The sequence below is a fragment of the Musa acuminata genome, chromosome BXJ2-11 (genome assembly GCF_036884655.1).
Source record: "Musa acuminata AAA Group cultivar baxijiao chromosome BXJ2-11, Cavendish_Baxijiao_AAA, whole genome shotgun sequence".
NCBI lineage: Eukaryota > Viridiplantae > Streptophyta > Magnoliopsida > Zingiberales > Musaceae > Musa > Musa acuminata.
The window spans coordinates 1457080-1478605 of NC_088348.1; the positions used below are offsets into that span (position 1 = coordinate 1457080).

Sequence of the window (21526 nt, forward strand, 5' to 3'; positions counted from 1 at the left end):
ATGGCAAAACGTTACCGTCGATGGGAACATATATGAGAATAATAAATCTCATTGATTGAGACGCAAGACGAGTGCGCACCGAGTGGAATCACATCCAACTTGCCAACCATGCTTATTGTAGAGGAAGCGATGATGAGCTAAGAGAATGGCCCGCACGTAACTCTGTCCTCTCTCCATTTATTACCGAACCCTCTTCTTCCACTCTTTGATCTTTCCGACGAAACTTGTTTAATCCACTCTTTAAAGAGCTCCTTCACTTCACCAACCATCCTTTTTGACTTTTTCCGGTGAAACGGAGACCTGAATGTTATCTTTCGGTAGAAGGAACAACATCTCCAAGTGTTTTTGGCTCAGGCTTTGATGACTTTTGTTCCCGGAATAGGACTTGTTCTTCTTCTTCTCGAGATAGAATAATTTTATCAAGAAATAGAATTCTTTTTTTTGTTTTTGTTTACCTCAACTCCTAAAATACCTCTTGATATGGTAAGTGCAGCAGCTTCCATTCTTTTTTCCAGGATTTCTTGATACCAAGAAATCGTAAGCGAAATTGATACGAGTCAACTAATTATAGCTGTATTTGTCGATCGTAATTTAGATGCTTAATGAATCAATGAACCTCACCACAAATATGATATAATCATTCTTAAAAAAATAAAATGATTGAGAATCTTTTAGTTTTAGTTTTTCCATTATTTAGATGAAAGTGATATATTTGAAGAGTGAATTAATATATAACTTTACTATCAATAATCAAAATCGGCGCAGGTTGGACTTCAAATAAGTATTCCTATTGGTTTAGAATATATATATATATATATATATATATTCTGAATCACGTAATAAAAGAGAAAATTACGTGTAGGTACACCAAATTTGGCTTCTTACGACAACTGGGATCTCCAACCAATAACATGTCGCCAAATCATCTCACGACAGCCTCGGGACGCTCGCTGTACGACCGGCGGTCCACCGGCTACCTCCACGTGTCGGTTCTCACAGCTTCGCCATCGCCCGACGAGCGACGGAGGCTCATCCCCTGGAGCTTCGTGAGGACGTGCCACGTTGCGTCGCCCTCCGCCATGCGGCGGCGGAAGAGCAGCGCCCGCCGCCGCGCCGGGTCCCACAGGTTCTTCTGGATGACCGACAAGTTTGTCGCCGTCACGTGGTCGAGCGTCGCCTCGAGGCGGCCGACGTCAGCCTCCGCCACCGCCAGCGATATCTCTGGCCACCGCAACGACTCCGGGAATGGCAGCCGAATCCCGTCGGCGACGATGACGGGCACGCAGCCGAGCGCCACCGCCTCCACCAACCGCGGGCTCCACGGCGCCCACCCCAGCGGGCACAGGCAGAACACCGACCGCGCCATTTCCGCCCGGTAGTCCCCCGACCGCTTCCTCTGCAACCGGAACCTCGGGTTCCCGCTGTACCGCCGCCATATCTCCGTCCTCACCCTCCTGCATCCATCCGACAGTAAGGAATCGTCGCCGATTAATCGATTAAGGACATAACGAGCTCGAACAAACGCCGGCGTTTCTTCGTGTTCTGAGCTCACAATTACTTGCTATAGAAGCGGCCGCTGACGTTCTTGGGATGGACCTCCATCTTGCCGCGGAAGAAGACGAAAATGTCGCGCCTCGCCTTCTCTGGCGCCGGCCACTCATCTTCTATGTCCGGCGGCACGTAGGGAGGAATCAGAACGTGATCCGCTTGCTGGCACGGATGCGGCGGCCGCACCCCGAACGTCTGCAAAATGATTGACCTCTTCATGAACACCGGTATCCCGTCCGCGATCGCCACATCTTCCTGTAAACACCGTTGAGCTGTTATCCTATACATATATGTGAAACAGAAAAGTGGGAATGGAGAATTAGATTATCACCATGGCGTGGAAGCAGGCGCCGTAGTCGTGCGAGGCGACGAAGACGTGGTCGCGGCCGTGGGAGCGGTTCCAGAAGGGGAGATGGGAGGAGACGAAGTCGACCGCGGAGGACAGAAGGGGGCGGGCGTGGTGGAGGGAGGGGAAGCCGTTGGGGGTGCTGAAGTTGCAGGAGACGTAGACGGGGACGAAGAAGAAGTCGGCCTCGTTGGGGTCGACGGCGCGGCCGGGGTAACCGAGCAGTGCCTCGTGGATCGCCACCTCCGAGGCGAACAGGTGGCTGCCGCACCGCGAGTTCGACAGCCAGTCCTTGTTGTACCGAGAAGGGAGCTCATATACATATATCTTAGGAAGCGCAGCAGAGGACGGCTGCGGAGACTGGATGAGACCCGGAGGATTGGTTTTGGCCGGGAGAAGAGGTTTGAGGTCGAGGGGATGAAACAAGAAAGAGTAGGAGGTGGGAGTGGTGGTGAGGAAGAGGTAGATGAACAGAGCTAACCAGAGGATCCATTTGTAGTATTTCCTGAGATGGAGAGCTTTCAGGGAGAGGTGCTGGTGGCACTGGTGATGCTGGAGTTGGGCTCTTCTGGCCATCAGCTTCATCTGTGGAGAGAGAATTGGATACGAATAGAGATGGCTTCTCAGGCAACAGGAGCTTAAAAGAGCTCAGGTGAGGAAGAGAGAGACTGCAGATGGGGTGGGGCTTTCAGCGAGGTAGAAGGTGGAGTAGACATGAAGGGTTAATCCATTAAGGTTGCAGGGGGGCAGGTAGCTGACGACCAATTCATGAAAACACCAGGAGGAACAAGTTTCTGTCCATGGTGGCCACATCGACATGGATGATCTCTAGGCGTGATGGCGCCACACCAACCTCGTCTCCATCTCTTTTGCTGAAAAGATTACGTACTGTTCTTTCTCTGATCTCTCCTTTCGGCCTAAGATTATTAGGATTGAAGGAAGAAGCTCGTGAGGTCATGTTCGAGATCTCATGGGCGCATTAAGTTGGTCGTCAGTCCAAGTCACTGCCACAAGACTTAACGTTCAGTTGGCTTCGGTCCTCATCAGATCACTCACATGACACGTGTTTGCTATACCAACAATGCATCGCGCCGTGGCGGATGTGTGACACGTTGGATTAAGAAAGTAAAGCTGAAGCTCAAGTCAGGTTATATATATATATATGTATATATATATATACATATATATATATATATATGTATATATATATATGTATGTATATATATATATATGTATATATATATATATATATGTATGTATATATATATATGTATATATATATATGTATATATATATATGTATGTATATATATATATACATACATATATATATATATATATGTATATATATATATACATATATATATATATATATATATATGGGGCATCGAAACTTGCATAACAAATCAATCCCTTCTGCTCGACGCTGGTTCTTCTTTCCGTGACTTCACCAGCGATGAACGGGCTTCAGAATCTTCCAACGTCTGTAAAATATCCCTCCATTTCTTGCGACCTTTTCTCCCTAACCCTTTATTATTCCTTCTTGTACGATCTTGATTTCTACTAGTGGTGTTCTTCGTTTCAGATCCTCCGCTTCGCCTTCACCAACCCTCTTCGAGAAGGCCTTCGATCTTGAGTTTGGTGGGTTTGTTTACTTTGATTTCTGGATAGTTTCACGGAGTTATTTGGGTTTCAGTCTCTTACCTGCGATTCCTTTGTTTAGGGGGTGACACGAGCCCGTCATCTTCGTAGAAATATCAACATGAATGTGAGTAAGAGCTGTTAGTGTAAACAATCTTAAGCCGTGGCCTGAGGCCGACGCGGCTGGGTTCGGGTTCGGATGATGGGGATCTTCCCGAGACGGTCTTCGAGTTCGTCGAGGTTTCACGGAGTTATTTGGGTTTCAGTCTCTTACCTGCGATTCCTTTGTTTAGGGGGTGACACGAGCCCGTCATCTTCGTAGAAATATCAACATGAATGTGAGTAAGAGCTGTTAGTGTAAACAATCTTAAGCCGTGGCCTGAGGCCGACGCGGCTGGGTTCGGGTTCGGATGATGGGGATCTTCCCGAGACGGTCTTCGAGTTCGTCGAGGTGGTCGGGTGCGATGGTCAGGGCGGTGTCGTTGTCTTCTCCGAGCAGGAACTCCTCGTCTTCGCGTCTCGCGGGGACCTTCAGCTTCGTTCCTGCACAAAGGTTGGGTCGGGGTGCTCGGCCCAACCCCTCCGACGATCAAGTTAGTGGATGTGAAGGGAGATTCAGATGAGGAAGTCTTCTTTCATTTTCTCCTCAGAGCGTAAGGGTTTTTATAGTAAGAATTATCGTTGCTTGACGTGCCTGCCCGTAGGGGGTCGGATAATACTTCTGATGGCATGTGACATTGCCGTTGGCGTGGCGTGAGAGATCGAGCCTAAGCAGGGTATTAATGTGCCTCGGCAGGCGTTCCGGTACACGTTGACCGGGCGGCTTATCAAGTTGATAGAGGCGAGATGCGTCACCTGACGCAGCTGATGTCACTTGAGTCTTATCGTAATTATTACCCTCATCATATTCCCCCCCGGAAAGAAGCTATGTGTCGATCGTTGTAACGGGAGTCCGAGGCATGGCTTCAGCTTTCGGGCAGGCCGCGCAGGCGTGGTCTCGGGGTACATGGAGCCGAGGAGCGCAACGCATACGGGCTGGCCTCGCAGGTGCGTCTCGAGGAGCAGGGAGCCGAGGAGCACGACGCAGGCGGGCTGGCCGCGCAGGTGCGTCTCGAGGAGCATGGAGCCGAGGAGCATGACGCAGGCGGGCTGGCCCGCAGGTGTGTCTCGGGGGGCATGGAGCCGAGGAGCACGACGCAGGCAGGCTGGCCGCGCAGGCATGTCTCGGGGAGCATGGAGTCGAGGAGCACGACGCAGGCGGGCTGGCCGCGTAAGCGTGTCTCGGGGAGCATAGAGCTGAGGAGCACGACGTAAGCGGGCTGTCCGCGCGGGTGTGTCTCAGGGAGCAAGACGCAAGCGGGCAGGCCGCGCAAGCGTGATCTCGAGGAGCACGATGCAAGCGGGCAGGCCACGCAAGCTTGATCTCGAGGAGCACGACGCAAGCAGGCAGGCTGCCCTGAGGTGGACTCGGGTAGCCTACGACCGAGGGATATGGCAAAGGCCGAGGGACACGACTCAGGCGGGGAGGCCGCCCTGAGGTGGACTCGGGTAGCCTACGACAGAGTCTACGACGGAGCCGTGTAGATACCGAAGGGGGTTAGGTTGGAGCTAACCACGAACCGGGAGGCAGTCAGATAGATAATGAGCCTTCGCTCAGAAGAGACTGAGGCAGGGCCTAGATTCCTTTTACAAAGACTACATCGGATAGCCACCGTGGGTGCTTGACTTCTTCTATGGAACCCGCTGTCAGAAGTTGTCCCTTCTCCTCACGGTCGCCCAGGCCTCTGCCGCGATGTACCGGTTAGCCCGCTGGAGCATCTCTGGCACCGTGGTGGGAGGTTGCTCTGCGAGGGACCAGAGGAATCCGGAAGGTTGCAGGCCTATCATAAACGCCTACATGAACAGAGAGGGGTGAGTGTCCGGCAAACCCCAGATTTGCATGGCAAAGCGATCCACAAAATGTGAGAGGGGTTCGTCCTCCCTTTATTTGAGTTCGAGGAGCAGTGTCGCGGAAGGCTTCGGCCATGCATAGGCCACGAAGTGGGACTCGAAGTCTTTGACGAGCTGGTCGAAGGAAGCGATCGTTCCGGTCTTCAAGCCGCCATACCACGTGTGGGCCGGCCCTCTCAGAGTGGTAGGGAACGCTCTGCACATCAGGGCATCAGAGGTTCCGTATAGCACCATTTGGGCACAAAAAGCAGCTACATGGTCCGCTGGGTCGGTGGAGCCATCGTAAGCGTCCAGAGAGGGGAGCTGGAAGTCCAGGGGGACTGTTTGATCTCGTATCTCAGACGTGAAGGGAGACCCTTGGTGTGCGTCCTCCCCGAGCTCCCCCTTGGACTTGCGAACCTCTTTCTGCACCTCATCAAGTCATTGGCTGACAAACGACTGGGCCCGCAGGGAGTCCGAAGAGAGTGCCTCGGGTTCCGGGCGACCGCTCGGGTTTGCCATCACTGGATCCCCAAGTGGGGCTGGTCGGACCCTAGGCGAAGTGGGGGGCTCCGGAAGTGTCATGTGGGCCCGAACAGGCATCTTGCGTTGTCGTAGTGGTTCGATCGCAGGCGGGTGCGTCGGATGAGAAACGAGCGGGATAATGGTTTGCATGATACCCATCAGAGCTCGGACTTGATGAGCGAGGTCCTGAAAGGCCTAGGACGACACGGGCGAGGGGTCAACGGGGGTGCCGTCAGGCGGCGACAAGCCTAGGTCGTTGAATATCCGCCAATATCGTTCTGAGGTCGTGGCGGGGTGTTCGTCATGATGGTCTCTGTGCGGGGGATGTTCCCCCGAGGTTTCAGTCGGGTGCGACCTCTCAGCCATGGGCTCATCTGAGCCGCTCACGTGAACACCCGACATTCCAGGCCCTCCTTCTAGCGTCAAACTGTTAGTGTAAACAATGTTAAGCCGTGGCCTCGGGGCCGACGCGGCTGGGTTCGAGTCCGGATGATGGGGATCTTCCCGAGACGGCCTTCGAGTCCGCCGATGTGGTCGGGTGCGATGGTTGGGGCGATGTCGTTGTCTCCTCCGAGCAGGAACTCCTCGCTTTCGCGTCTCGCGGGGACCTTCAGCTTCGTTCCTTCACAAAGGTCGGGTCGGGGTGCTCGGCCCGACCCCTCCGACGATCAAGTTAGTGGATGTGAAGTGGGATTCAAATGATGAAGTCTTCTTTCCTTTTCTCCTCAGAGCATAAGGGTTTTTATAGTAAGAATTACCGTTGCTTGACGTGCCTTCCCGCAGAGGGCAGGATCGTACTTCTGATGGCGTCTGACATTGCCGTTGGTGTGGCGTGAGAGATCGAGCCTGAGCAGGGTATTAATGTGCCTTGGCAGGCATTCCGGTCCACGTTGACCGGGCGGCTTATCAAGTTGACAGAGGCGAGATGCGTCACCTGACGCAGCTGATGTCACGTGAGTCTTATCATAAGTATTACCGTAGCTCTCTTGGTTCTCGTTTCTATCTGGCTTCTACATTTGATAGCGGTACTTCTGAGAATGTGTAGTTTCATATCTGTCATCTTGATCTAAACATTCATTCGGTCAAGATTCGATTTAGGGGTGTCCTGAGGATGCCGATGCTAAAAATCTCCCATCAGTTTCTAGCCAAGTTTGTTTTCGATATGGGCTATGGGTTTTTTGGCTTCGTTATTTTCTATTGGTATTTTTTGGCTTCTAGTGTCTGGCTCGGGGTCTTTCGTTTGTGGGGGTGACGTGAACTCATTGCCATTGTTGTGAGTGGCTTTCTTGGTTATCGCTTTTCCTTGTTGACTTCTGTAATTGATCTAGACGGGGAACTTCTTGAGAAACCCGAGTTGCATATATGCCGCAGATTTCTTCAATTCCCTTTTTCGTTTCGTTTATTGCACTTTTGTGGGTGCCCAATGGAACAGTTCTGTTGTCAAGATTTGACTTGGAGTGCTAAAACTTGGATCAGTTTGCAAAATCTTGTAAAATGGTCGATATGGCTTTGACGAATTCAGAAGGATCCCCAAAAGTAAGGCACTTGGCCCTCATTGATTCTTCATCTCAGTATACTGTTGAAATGTCTCGATAGATTGAAGAATGCATTGGCCTAAGGTTGTTGAATGAATGTTAGTACTGTATTGGTACTCACAACGAGGTGGAGGTATATATGTGGGAAAAAGGTGACTATTGCTTTATCTAAGTAAAAGTATATATGGGTTGAAGGCGGAGCCTCACTCAAATGTTCATAGATAGGAATGACCTACGAAAACTCCTGTTACATCAAACCCTCGTAGCGCTAAAATGTTAGTAGAAAATATCGTTGACATCTTCGTCAGCACAACGTGACTCTGATTCGTATGCGAGTAGTCATGTAGAATAGAGTGCGGTGCTCGTTACCTACACAAAGGTCGGGAGAGCTTCCCAAACTACTCAAATTGATACTTAAGTTAGTACTGTGATATCTCCCCTCTAATTATATATTCCCAATCAGTCGTACTAAATCTGAGGTAACTTATTTTCCACGGTGGATGTCATACACGGCAGGAACAGACTTCTCATTCCACCGTACTTCACGTTTCGTTGATCATGTTGAAGAACCCGTGTCCTGTATGGTACATCCGTTCTCACTCCAAATTGATCGGTCCCCAAACAATCGATTGAGCTCATTACCGTTATATGTTCCATGGGCCAAGAACCCCTTCGACGACCGGGGTCGGACGTAGTGCGACTTGTGGACATATCGATGAAAGCTACGTTGGATCATGGACTTACCCATTCATATCCTGGTTCAACCATTGCTGGATTGCAGACGATGCTCATGCAGAAAAGCTTTTGAGGGGACAACACGAGCAGAGAGAAGAAGTATAACCCTTATATTGACTGCATCAACCTTCATTTGATACACTTTGGACATGTGTATAAATATGAGTATGACCAAATATATGGACGGACTACAACACCGACAGAGAAAAAGAACACGGCAGCACCCAAACTTGTATCAGTATCGAAAACTATGACACCCACGAACGCCTCAACTACCGACATCATATAGTAGTAGCAGGGCGGCTCCTCCTTGTAGCAGCAGCATACCAACCACAGGGCCCAAACTATGCTTCAGCACTCCGGCGTGAGAGAACGGTCCCTGCTGGAGTCCTCGCAGTAGTAGTAGACCATGTAGTTGTTCTGCACCCAACGCATCGCCGCATACTGCTGGGGGCTCAGCCCGTGGCCCGAGGGCGACGACGGCACCGGGCGGCAGCTCGGCGGCGCCGACCCGGTGCACCCCCCCAGCTTGAAGTCGGTGTACTTGGCGACGAAGGGCTGGTAGCGGTAATCCGCCTTGTACTTGCCGTTGTCGGTGGCCCACGACGACGCGTCCCAGATGGAGCCGTACACCCACATGGGCCGGTCGGGGAACGTCGCCTCCACCTTCCTCGCGTATCGCCGTATCGGCACATCGTCCACCAGGAATCTGCATCGTATTACGTTGACGTAAGATGTTTTTGTCTATCTGCAGAAAGCCGAATTGGTAAGGGAGAAGAGACACTGTCAAGCCCGTCGATTACGGCTTGATCATGGGTCTCCGGTGCAGTCCAGGAGTACACAGATCCATCAGGTCCACTGCTCGCGCGTACCGCCCCACAGTTGCTACAGCACTGATGTGACCATCAGTGCCCCCACTCGGTTGGCACTGTTCGAAAAGGATAGTTTCCGAAGTACTCACATTATCTCGTCGGGGTCCCAAAGAATGGCGTAATGGTGGAAGCTGGCGGTGGGATCGAACCAGAGGTGGAACCGCATCTCCCTGCCGATGATCCTGCCATCGCCGCTGCCCCTGACGTACACGTTCGTCTGCAGTATGTATGGCCTGCCCTCTATGTTCCCCAAGAACTCGATGTCCACCTCGTCGTGGAACCCAGGGTAAGCTTGATTGTTGGAGAGCTACACATGATGATGACGGGCAATTAGCACAAGCGTGCAGAGGTGGAAAGAATCGGCGGACGCACTCTTAGCAGGGACTCACATAGAATGCCGTGTTCACTCCGGCGGTGTAGCCGCTTTGGAGCTTGATCGAAGCACCGAAGTAGCCGTTTCGGTAAGAGTTCTTCGACTTGAATCCACTCCCTGCGTTCGTATGAGTTCGACGAGGTCAGAGATGCAGGGAAGGAAGTCCAAACCTGGAGAGCGAGAACAACGGACCTGAGCTGGTGTCGAGCCAAATGGTCGTAGAATACTGATCCGGGGAGATCGTCTGATGCTGAGGCCCCCAGAGATTGCTGTAGCCTTCGTAGAATCTGATAGGACTCACCGAAGAACTCGGATGGTATCCTGGCGAGGGCTGCGCATCAGCGGTGCGCAAAACGAGGAAGACAAGCAAGGGAATGAGGCAAGCCATGCAGGCGGAAGAGAGGAAGAGAGGCTGCAGGCGGATGCAATGATGGGTTTGGAAGGCTGGCATATTTATAGCAGTGGTGGGTTAAGCCATGGAGTGAGATTTTGGTGAGCACAACATGCATTTTCTTCCTCAGATCATGCCGTGATTTCCATTTGCCAACAATTGGGCGATGGATCACAAAGTGAGTTGTGTCAGCTGACACTGGCGTTCTTGACGTTGTCGAGAGGCTAAAGGAGTCAGCATAGCGCGTCACTATCTGCTGCTGTAGGGATTAGGCCACACCGCCATTAAGCACGAAGACCACAAGGGGTTCGGAGTTTGGAGGTTTGGCTTTCCGTGGTTTAGGGGGATGACGGAGGCCCCACCGGGGTTGCGTACTCCGGTTATTGTGCCAAACATCAAGCCACCTCCGTTGCTGAAGCATCCAAAAACAAAGAAAAGAAAGAAGAAGAAGAAGAAGAAGACCCAATCGAGCCAATTAGAAATCTCTGTTCCAAATGAACTATCAACTCTTTTCTTATCATCCAATTGCATTATATTCATGATCTAATTAGAAAGACCGCCCAAAGTCTCCACTGCCCGATCCAACTCTACTCAAATCCATGTTATGGCATCTTAATTGGTCAGTTCTCTTTGACTTTGCCTAGCTTTGATGTCAACCCCATTGTGGAAGCCTAGCAATCATCTCCTATTCTTCCGTACTTCTCCAAACCTACTTTGTCGGTTGCTTACAACATCACCCAAATGATAATACAAATCGAGTGAAGATTTAGCTTCTCTCACTTCACTCTAAATTTCTTTAAGTTAATATCTTAATTTAACTACTAAAATTACTCATCCCAATCGATAACCTAAATCGAACTACCTTCCATTAGTGATGAATTGACCATGAATTTTTTGCAATATAATGTCTTGTGATTAACCAGTTGGTAGTAACATAAGTTGACCAAAACGAATATGACTTGATTACTAGCAAATTACTATTCATAGCACATGACAAGTTGAGCAAATCACATTGTATTCTGTATTAACTATCTTATGAATATATATTAGTGGATATTCTAAGCATCGAGCTAGCAAGTCTCTAAATAAAGAACAAGCAGAGGGAAGCCCAGCATCTCACATGCACATCCACCATGGCCACAGTGCTTATCCAAACCACGTCATAATAGCAGCCAAAGAAATAGAATAATACCACATAATGCAGGGGACATCTCACCTGCTTCGAACAAATAGTTCGCTTCGCCATGTGTGGTTACACTCGCATGTCTCTCGAAGATGAATTGACCCCATTTATATCAAAAGGACAAGACAATTTTGATGTCGATCGTTTAAATGCATCCCACACCGTATTCTTATTGCACTTTGCTATTTTTATTATCGATCGATGAGATGTTGCATCGCCATCCCACCTAGCGAGATGATCCACAAAACCAATTTTGTCACGTTTCTATTTGATGAGATGATCAACCAAATTATTAATTAAGTTTGAACTTTTGATAATATTCTCATGCTTCCACCTTCGTCTAAGTTCCTTCGCTTATAGGTGTGATGTCATTCTCAAGAAATTTTATTCGTAAATGAACTTACACATGAGTTCGAGCTTAGTGTTGACTCCGCACTATTATGGGACCGTATGAGGATAATAGGTCTTCACTTATTAATTACTCATATGAAACTAGAAACCCTTAACTCTCTCTCTCTATATATATATAATATACATACATTTTACAATCAAATAGGGAACAATTCCATGTGAGGGGACCAAGCAAAATGGGTGGTGATCGCTATAATGCCAAGTCGATGATGAGATTGAATGATTGGGCGGCTTCCATGTCCAACTTGGAGGCGAAGACCAATCAAAATGTTTGGCTAGGAAAAGACCAACGGACTTCTTTTATTTGCTTTGATTCTTTCTTGTGTTAGCCAAACAAACAAATGGATAAAGATGTCGGCCGGAGAAGGTAACATGTATGTTGATGCTCATTGGTCGACGATTGGATTTCGTGAGGGTTTTCGCAAGCATTAATTGGCCACGCAAGATCTGAAGGACATCGTTTCATAGGTTGACTAACGTGGCCGAGGTCCACAATTGCATGTAAATGCTTAGTTTTAAGTTTAAGTTAGAGAAAAAAAAAAAGGTTTTGTTTTTCTTGATGTTTGTGATTTAATTTGAGTGCAAACTTAGGTGTTTTTTTTTTCTTATCGAGAAAGGATTTAAGATTTGGGTGGCGGTTGGTAGTTGTAGCCATCAACTGTCACCCTCTTGTGTTCTACCTAACCCTTTACGAATGTCTAATACTCAAGTTTTATACGTGACTTTATAGACTTTGAAATGATTGAAGTAGTTGGGGATAACCCCACTTGGATATGTATCCTAATTCATGTTGCCTGCACTTATTGACATTTATACAAATTGGAATGCGATGTTATAAGAAACATGAATACCTATTTTATCAACCACATCCTTTTTTTTTTTTTTTGTTTGTTTGTTGAGAGAGTATCTATCTTGTAATCACACATGTTCGTGTCGGTACCTCTTATCTCGACACCCTTATCTCATGTTCATGTCGGTACCTCTTATATCCACACTCTCATCTCAGTTGACGAGAAATGAAAATGATCCACCAAACAAGATTATTCAAACATAAAAAAAATTAAGTGAGCCAACCCTTCATATATACATGGTGGGATGCTGATCAATTATTGAGCACATAGTGAATATAACAACACTTTGAATACTAGTTAAAGACTTAATCTAACTCTACATATTATGCACATGAAGTTAAGACCCTCTTATATATTTTTGGCCTCTTTTTAACCAGGATTAATATATATATATATATATATATATATATATATATATATATATATATATATATATATATATATATTATTGGTGAACAAAAGTATCGTGGTTGGTGAGTCAGCACGGTTAGGCCTGCGGACCGATATCAGGAACTTCTGGTGGAGTGAATAGGATAATGAGGTGGCTGTGCCTCTCGAACGTCTCGGGTGAGAGTCGGATCGGCATGGTCGGTTGGACCCTCGTGAGTGGATGTGGGTCAGTGCTCCACGGTCTACCTACCTAAGAGTCATTTATTGTGGGTCGCGTCCTTCCGTCCTCGAGATGGTTGACAGCTTGTCTTCGTGAAGTGGTAGTGCCCTCGGGAAGGGGTGCTAGTTGGCGTTGGTCGGGATTCGAACCGATGGACTGCCCTCCTTCTGCGCACCGGATGGCGGTTCCCAGATGGAGATACTCGCTGCTCAGGGGTGGCCGCCTCCCTGTAAAAAACAGTCTTCGTCGGGTACTTCCTGACTTTGGCCCCTCTGACGAGCAAGTCAGTCGAGTGTTATTTTTCTTCTTTTTTCTATCTCCCTGGCCGAGTGTCGGACGAGGGTTTTTATACCAACGCGCAAGGATTGGTTTCGCCTTGGTTTAACGTGGTCGTTGACTTTCGTAGAGGTGGAACGACTTCTTTGATGAGTTGGCATCTTTGGGGGTACCTAAGCGGCGTTAGACGACACCGTCCCAAACTCTCGGGGTAGTCAAGTCGCACAGTATATCGGTACGGGACCCGACATGACGTGCACCCCAGGGTTCTGGTGGCGTATGGCATATGACGTCGGATTCATGATGGCGTGTGACGTTGATAGTGATTCATCTGGGGCCAAAATATGACCGATCATATATATATATATATATATATATATATATATATATATATATATATATATATATATATATATATATATATATATATATAATCGGAGACAAAGAGATCATCCTAGATTTTTTTTTTTGTGATTTAGAAGTCTAATTCTATCAAATATATTTATATCAAAATTTTATGAATTTGGATAGGAACTAAGTACCTGAATTAGATAGATTTTATTTGAAGTGGTTGGGCATGGATTCGAATAAGATAGACATCCGTTGTCACCCCATTCATTATTTTTCTATTCTTAAACGACATTCATTATTTGTTCTCTCCACTTCATTCAAGTATATCATAATTCAGATTTGAGATGGATTTTGATAGGAAAATAAACACATCGAGTGCATAATTCTTCTTACGAAATTATTATCTATATTACAAAATAAATGTCTGATTCATTGGTTTCATGCCCAATCGATACTCTCTTCTCAAGATGTTCTAAGCCCAACAATGCAAAGAAAATGTACATCTTTTGTGTGTATAGCTCTAATGTTTACAAAATTGTATGTACAACAAATATAATAATAATGATTACAAAATTTTAAATATATATATATATATATATTAATATTATAACTAATTATCCTTCTAATTTTTATATTTGTTAAGTGTCCCCTTGTTATTATTCTCCATCTTCGACTTAGTCCAGCAAATATAATTGTACTATCGATCATCCAAAATAATTATCGAGTTAAAAAAAATTAAAATATAAAAATATTTATTACTCGATAAAAGCACACGTCGAAAATTATATATTGATTTCGTTCTAATCTATTGACGAAATATGATCTGTATTGGATCAGATCAATGCACCATAAATTCGAATTAAAATTATGAACCCTAACAGACATAAGCTCCCAATTTTCTAATTCGCAATTAATTGGGAGCGTTAGATTGCGTCTCACTCGCGACGTGGCATCCGTCCACGAGTTAGGATCCAAGAAGCGGGGCCCAACCAGAACCTCCAATCCCCAACGAAGTCACAAGAGTAGTTGCTTTCCCGGTTCCTTACCCGCTACGCTTCGATCCGTTCCTTCCCGAGGAGGAATCGAGGGTATGTATGGCTGCGTTCCGCCCTCAAACCCTAAATTCCTTCCCTTGATTTTTGCATCTCAACCATTTTCTCGATCGTCGAATCGATGCTGATGCTATTTCTAATCCCAACAGGCAAACCCATCTGTGTTTGTTTCTGTTGCCTGCGGCCCCTTTTTGTTCTCTTGTAGTCTGCTAATTTGATTTGATCGCTCTTTGGCCCTTTCCGTCGGTTGACTCGATCGTGCATTTATTTATTCGGGTGATTCTGGGGCCAGATTCGTCTCCGTCGGCCGCGTCCCATTCCGGTAGAAATAATTCGGTCTTTGGTCGTGCTCGATTACTTAATTTTTATGCCCCTCTTTTGCTTGTCGTGGGAATGGAAAGACTTGGCGCTGTGTATTTTAGTTAGGAGTAGCCAGATTTGACCGCACGTTTATTCGATGTTTGCTCAGATCGGGGGAAGGGAGAGTTTGATGTCGAAAGGACTTGTATATGGTTTCTGTGTTCTTTCCTTTTCTGTGTAGTTACAGCGTTGAGCGTTAAAATTCGTGAAGAAGAGCATGCGTGTAGAGTAATTTTTACCTCTGCAAATTGCAACGACGGATAATTTTATTAGGGGTTGATGTTATTTGCACGTTTAGTTGCTCGCTCATGGATGAGAGTAGCATGCAGTTTGGTATTTTCAAGACTTGAATTATGTTTGAAATTAACACAGGTCATTTTTGCGTATCCATGCCAAAAATATTGTTCCTACTGAGACAGAAAGGCCTAGAGTAGTCCTTAGTGAGAAGATAGGTGATCCAAAGAAACCGGGGCAATTAGGTCTCGAGTAGTCCTCGATAAGAAGTAAGGTGATCCAAAGAAACCGAAACAGAACTGAGCAACAACCTTATGGCTTGTTGTTCAAGATGGAAGTTTCAACAGTTATGTTTCAATGAGCATTGGTCATTTTGCTTATTCATGCCAAAAACATAGTTACCACTGAGGCAATAACGCCTCAAGTAGTCCTCAATAAGAAGGAAGGTGGTCCATAGAAACCAAAACAGAGCTGAGCAACACCCATGTGGCTTGTTGTTCGAGTAGGAAGTTTCAATTGAAGAAGAGCAAGAAATGGTCTGAGACCTAACCATGAGAGGATCTAAATTTAGTCCAGCAATAGCTTTTGATAAGAATGAAGTATCTGTAAAAGTTCCCTTAAGTAACAAGGCTCTTTGTGGCATTACGTTTGGATCAACACTATGGCATGTGCTCATGAATAGTTAAGGAACTATAACTTTTGAAGTTCAAACTGCCCAATTTATTTTTAATTTGTATTTTGAATCCAATCCAAAAGTAAACCACATTATTCATTCAGACATTTTATAATTAAACTGGATTTTCGTCCAGTCTTTTTTCTTTAATAATATATCCACCTTGTTCAACCTCCTTGAGTTAGAATTACAGCATTGATGGTTTATCTACCCATGAAAAGCAGGACAAGGATTCCTAATCTTCCTGATTGTCATTGATATTGGAGTTCTAGGAAAATGTGATTTGAATAATGTTTGCTTTCTGATGATTTGTATTGGTTGGAACTGATTTTTTTGATTTATTCTTTGTGATATGTTTTTGTTAGATAGTCCAAATGCATATGTCTTTACTGTTTTTTCATGACACTGATGAATTCTCAGATTTTACAGAATGAAGAATCTGATGACATATATTAATTGGAAGTGTGAAAGCTATCTGGTTCTGCCTTGCAGAGCCTGTTAGATGGATAAACTTAAGGAAGCAACTGTCTCATAGAATACATGGGGTAGGTGACATTTAAACTGCAAAAAAAGAACCAGATTTATTTAGTTGAATCTATTCTTCTTGAGCATTTCAGTCATCCCAGTTGTTAATGTTGCGGTTTGGATTTAGTGCACTCATGTATCCGGTATTGTATTCAACGGGAGCACCTCTCATATTTTTATCTTGAACAGAGCAGTTGTTGTGTTGGAGGTCTAGCCAAACCTCAATCTTTACCAGAAAGAACGCCGATGGCATCTAAGAAGATAAATATTGGTCATTTTTCAGCACACAAAGAAAGCCAATGGTCTTCAAGTCCAGAGGCAATGGAGAACAATATTAGCACATCTCATTCCCTTGAGACAAATTTCTCTTTAGCACCTAATGCTGCCAATGAGATCATGATGTTGCCAGAGGAAAATCATAACAACTTAGTTACTAATCAAGGTTGGTCCCTCTTATTATTTTGTTGATATTTAACATGCCATTATCTCTAGTCACTAAACATTTGCTTTATTTGTATCTCATATTTGGCATTAAGGTACTCTTCTACTTAAAGTTGCAATAGCTTAATGTTACTTATATTTTGTGTTCAGAGATTTGTGTGATACTTATGTGACTTTGTACTTAAGGAAAAAAGTTTATAAGACAGTCGTAAGATGTGAACATAGGAACTTAGGAAACAACACATTCAAAAAGTTGGTATCATGTGTATTTTAATGTTGAGAGAGATGTTTGGGATTATTAAAAAAATGAAGAAATGTTTTCATCTATGTGCAAGTTAGGTAGCTTTAATTATGGATTTACTGAAGGACTTTTTAAGATGAGTTGGGCAGGCTAACAAGAAATCTATAAATATTCCAATTAGATAAGTTCTGACTGGTGGTGCCCAGAGAGATAGAGGATAATCTGGAAAAAAAATTATCAAAAATAATGCAAGATTTGTCGAATGTTGGATAGCTAGAGACATTGCTCTTAACAGAGTTCAATTGCCAGCAAAGACATATAGCTGACCTCAAAGAGTTTAGAAGTAATATTTGTCTTTGCTTTTAGATGCATCGCCCTGGAGGATAATTTGTAGTGCTTTTGGTTCTTCCAATGCTCTCTTTTTGTTTCTTTTTATTCTTATGTTGCATGAATTTTGGATTACATTAGAAATTGTGATTCTTCATCATCTGATTAAATTGCTTGTCTACATCCTAGAAGAAATACTTGATGAGTTTGTTAATCTGGAATTTTGTTAAGTTGGTTATTAAACTATGAATATACAAATTCTTGATTATCATGTACCGAATGTTGATAACAACAAATATATAATAATAAATCTGGAAAGTATTCTTTGTCATTATATGTTGGTAAGTTTTATCTATAGGTTTTAAGCAATAATCATGTAAAAGTAGAATCCTTTCATTCTATACCTTCTGTAGAAAGTTAGCATATACCACAATTATTTCGCTGTATGTTTCTGCCTCGTGCCTATGGCCCTTTAATAACTTACATACTTACCAGCCAGTTGCTAAAAACATTTGGAATTTCGGTTGATTACCTTATGCATACTGAAATTTTCACTAAAGATTCTTAGTGTCACTGCCTGACTTTTAAGTAGCTGCTATAGCTTGGAATGAGATGCGAAGAGAATGGGTTGGAGATCAGTCTAAGAGATCCCATATGGCTCCGAGAGAACCCACAATAAGGTTAGCTTGAGTATCTACTTTCTTGTTGCTCTATAAATGTCAATATCTGAATAATGATAATTGTAAGTTTTCCAGTAGTTTTTAGTAGTTTATAGCCATTTGCTAGGCCGCAACATCTGCCTCTTTTCTTCCTTGTTTTTTTATTATAGAGATTTATTATTATAATTTTGTTTATTATCTTTTTCTGTGCATATGCATGATCATACATATATATGGTCACCCTGTTATCCTTTTTTTTTTCCCATTTTCAAGGTAATTATTGTCACCATTGCTATATCAACAAGGTCGCCTATCACCCTACAAGAATTCTCCAACACCATCATGTTTGTATAATTTGTCATGTATTTTCCTTTACACCAAACAATATCTTTGAAGATTTGCAGAATGTTAGACCCTTCTTGCTTTATTTGAGCCGGGTATCCACGTGGACCAGAAAATTTAATGAATCTTACTGAACCAACAATGTTATGTCACGGACTTTATTTCGATGTTTCTTTGGCTGCTTAAATGTTTGATGTTTCCTTGCAGCTGGAGCACCACATATGAGGATTTAGTCTCAACCACTCAACCTTTTCCGCAAGTTGTTTCTTTGGCTGCTTAAATGTTTGATGTTTCCTTGCAGCTGGAGCACCACATATGAGGATTTAGTCTCAACCACTCAACCTTTTCCGCAACCCATCCCATTGTCGGTAAGTAGTGTTTCACCATTCCGATTTCTAGATTTTCAAAGTCTACATAATTGCATATTCTTCCAGCTAATAATTTCCTGGCTGAACTTATTCAGGAGATGGTGGATTTTTTAGTTGATGTCTGGCATGAAGAAGGCCTTTATTATTAGAGACTGTCGTCATCATATCAACATTGGATCATCCCAGTTCGATCTTCTTGTGTGTAGATTTCCAAGGATGGTTGTTGTCCTTGAACCGTGCAAATCAAACACAGATGTTAACAGCTCCGATGATGTGGATTGTAAGTCCTTCATATGAAAGTTTATACAGCATGATTGTTATTTTTTTGTGTCAGGAGGGTTACTTTTTTGCATTCATCTGATCCTCGAAGCACACGAAGAAAAGAATACTTTTTGGCGTGATGTCATCGCTCATGTTTAATGTTAATCTGCAAGTTGTGATCACCATTCACTATCATAGCTGCTATTTCTACAGCAATCCATAATTCGCTAATCCTTGTTTAACTATAAATATAACTTTTTAAAGTTGCTCATGAATCCTTTGTATCCATAACTGGGTGTTAAAATGATGATAAGATAATGTTACGGCCTCGACGAGTCTTAATTGATTTTAACTTACAGAAAGGCTTTCTAGTGGCATTAGCATGAGCCTCATTCCATGAATTATCAATTACTCTACGGGCCTACTAATCAATGAGATTGTTCTGCCAAATACAATTTTATTATTAAAAAATTAAGAGAGACAAACGAGTTCTTTTTAGCAAGCGTAATATCTGTGAAAATAGAACCTATTTTAATGGAAAAGAAATCTATTTACGCCAAGGACACACAGTTACTGTGCTGACTATAGTCAACATTATCCCCCGATTCAAACGGACTGTGTAAATGATCATTGATAACCTTGCCTAATAATAGTATATTTTTATTTTTAAAAGATATGCAATAATTTCTGTAAAATGTAATCGCTTGAAAACATTTGTATCTGATATTATATGTAATAAAATCATAAAATAATGCACTTATTCTTTTTTTAAAACATTATTAGATCGTGTTTGGATGATTTAGAAGGTCATAAATCTTTTGTTTTTTTTAGATATTTTATTATTTTTTTTGTTGTAGTTTTTCAATGTTTTATTCCTGGGCTGCTCTAGTATCTACTTAGCATTCCAATTATAAAGTTGATATCTAGTCTTGTACAAGTTTAAGTATATAATAGATTTTTCACTGTGCACAAGGAATATCTTTTATTTGAATTTTTTCTAAACTAGTTTTAAGATATAATCTTTGAGTGAATCTTTTACTTATAGTAATAGTTGTATCATTAGCCAAATAAAATTATATACTAAATATCTCAAAGACTTGGTCAATATATCCTTTTTGCGATAGTCCTAACAATCCTTTTGATCTATCCTTAAATATATCAATACTAATAACATATACTACCTTATTCATATTAACTATTTAAAAAAATATTTTTATTTCATGCAATAAAACCTTAATGCCTTTCTTCCTTTTCCACGACCACTATGCAAGCCATACGATTGTCATTTGCGCACCTCCTACGACCATTGCTTTATGCGACGGTTATCCTTACACTAGTAATTGGTGACCCCCATGGTCATCGCGGCACACAATTGTGCCCACACTTTCGCTCGAGCAATTATTGGCCTCTAGTATCCAATTGATGTCGACTATGACTAGCAAATGCTATCGTAGTAGCATTCCTACAATCATCACAGGCAACGACACTATTGTAGCCGTCGTAACCACATCATTGTTGCAGCCACTTGCGACCAAGGCAAGATGGTCGTTGTTGCAACGACACTATTGTAGCCGCTTGTGGCCACCACAAGGCTACTACACAAACCAACCATACATGTGATTGCCAATGACTATTGTACCCTACGATGCTTTCATCATGTACAATAACACTTGTACATAACCATTGTCGGCAACTAGGCTAGCGACCATAAGAGGCCATCACCCTCAACAATATTATTGCCTATAGTAAGCTGTCAAGAGTGGTGCATTGATGAAACGAAAGAAACGTCACATCGCTTGCAAGTGACAAGACGGACTATATAGAAAAGTAAATAAAAAAATACACATCGATCATTCAAGCATCATAAATCAAAATTGAATAACACTTTTTCACAAGCGAATGATACTAATAAACATATCTAAGATATTTAATTTTAAAAATAGAGGTTTGGTACCAAATATAAGCATAAAAATCATGATTATGCTATTATTATACAAAGAATTTTAATATCATAAATCAAAATCAAATAATGATAGATCAAATTTATGATACATACCTTTCGATGCCATTCGGAGAACCTTTATTTGATTTATAAGCACACTATCGTTGATTCCAAAAGCCAGTACCAATCTATAAGAAGATCTAGATTTGCGTTTTTCTTTCTTTCTTTTTTTTACTGGATCACTAAGTGATGAATCAGAGATTAGGAGAGATTGAGAATTGAAATGTAATCTTAATGCCTAGTGTGTAAGAGGTCTTATCCTTTTATAGAGAGGGTCTCTAATAATAATTAAAAAATTTCCTATTAAAGTCATTACTAAGTAATTCTATTATAATTGAACTTTTTTTATTCATCGATAACTACCAATCTAATCATATTTATAATATATTATTATTTAATTATATAAGAGTATATAATCTCATAAATCTCTCATGCTAAAATTTTTAAAATATTTTTGGCCATATG

General features: G+C 43.4%; 3 protein-coding genes across 13 annotated transcripts; 1 reads left to right on the forward strand and 2 right to left on the reverse strand.

Moving 5' to 3' along the window:
• Positions 1-863: 863 nt before the first annotated feature.
• On the reverse strand, positions 864-2808 carry LOC103970183 (probable glucuronosyltransferase Os03g0107900). Its single transcript, XM_009383850.3, has 3 exons — positions 1880-2808; positions 1559-1803; positions 864-1454 (listed from the first exon to the last, which is right to left on the reverse strand). The coding sequence occupies exons 1-3, from the start codon at positions 2477-2479 to the stop codon at positions 974-976; spliced, it is 1326 nt and encodes a 441-aa protein (XP_009382125.2). The 5' UTR covers positions 2480-2808; the 3' UTR covers positions 864-973.
• A 5539-nt stretch (positions 2809-8347) lies between these two features.
• LOC103970184 (probable xyloglucan endotransglucosylase/hydrolase protein 32) lies at positions 8348-10051 on the reverse strand. Its single transcript, XM_009383851.3, has 4 exons — positions 9696-10051; positions 9520-9620; positions 9220-9437; positions 8348-8967 (listed from the first exon to the last, which is right to left on the reverse strand). The coding sequence occupies exons 1-4, from the start codon at positions 9952-9954 to the stop codon at positions 8610-8612; spliced, it is 936 nt and encodes a 311-aa protein (XP_009382126.3). The 5' UTR covers positions 9955-10051; the 3' UTR covers positions 8348-8609.
• A 4500-nt stretch (positions 10052-14551) lies between these two features.
• On the forward strand, positions 14552-19131 carry LOC135586207 (uncharacterized). 11 transcript variants are annotated; one of them, XM_065132587.1, is made up of 6 exons: positions 14552-14664; positions 16325-16440; positions 16610-16862; positions 18022-18109; positions 18732-18798; positions 18894-19131. In XM_065132587.1, exons 3-6 carry the CDS (start codon positions 16667-16669, stop codon positions 18945-18947), a joined length of 405 nt encoding a protein of 134 aa, XP_064988659.1. In that variant the 5' UTR covers positions 14552-14664; positions 16325-16440; positions 16610-16666; the 3' UTR covers positions 18948-19131. The 11 variants fall into 11 exon arrangements, 9 of the variants coding, with proteins under 9 accessions (XP_064988659.1, XP_064988654.1, XP_064988656.1 ...); XM_065132582.1 differs by having other exon boundaries at positions 16615-16862; XM_065132584.1 differs by having other exon boundaries at positions 14632-14664; positions 16316-16440; positions 16615-16862.
• The last annotated feature ends 2395 nt before the right edge of the window (positions 19132-21526 follow it).

What these genes read in the sequence shown, in the direction of transcription:
- LOC103970183 (XM_009383850.3), bottom strand. Translation starts at nt 2,479, where the DNA reads ATGAAGCTGATGGCCAGAAGAGCCCAACTCCAGCATCACCAGTGCCAC. An exon ending in GCGCCTGCTTCCACGCCATG is followed by an intron (nt 1,804 to 1,879) that starts GTGATAATCTAA and finishes CGGTGTTTACAG; the next exon opens with GAAGATGTGGCGATCGCGGA. An exon ending in AGCGGCCGCTTCTATAGCAA is followed by an intron (nt 1,455 to 1,558) that starts GTAATTGTGAGC and finishes GGATGGATGCAG; the next exon opens with GAGGGTGAGGACGGAGATAT.
- LOC103970184 (XM_009383851.3), bottom strand. Translation starts at nt 9,954, where the DNA reads ATGCCAGCCTTCCAAACCCATCATTGCATCCGCCTGCAGCCTCTCTTC. An exon ending in TTGGCTCGACACCAGCTCAG is followed by an intron (nt 9,621 to 9,695) that starts GTCCGTTGTTCT and finishes ATACGAACGCAG; the next exon opens with GGAGTGGATTCAAGTCGAAG. An exon ending in TGGGACCCCGACGAGATAAT is followed by an intron (nt 8,968 to 9,219) that starts GTGAGTACTTCG and finishes AATACGATGCAG; the next exon opens with ATTCCTGGTGGACGATGTGC.
- LOC135586207 (XM_065132582.1), top strand. An exon ending in CAACTTAGTTACTAATCAAG is followed by an intron (nt 16,863 to 18,021) that starts GTTGGTCCCTCT and finishes ACTTTTAAGTAG; the next exon opens with CTGCTATAGCTTGGAATGAG. An exon ending in CCGAGAGAACCCACAATAAG is followed by an intron (nt 18,110 to 18,731) that starts GTTAGCTTGAGT and finishes GTTTCCTTGCAG; the next exon opens with CTGGAGCACCACATATGAGG.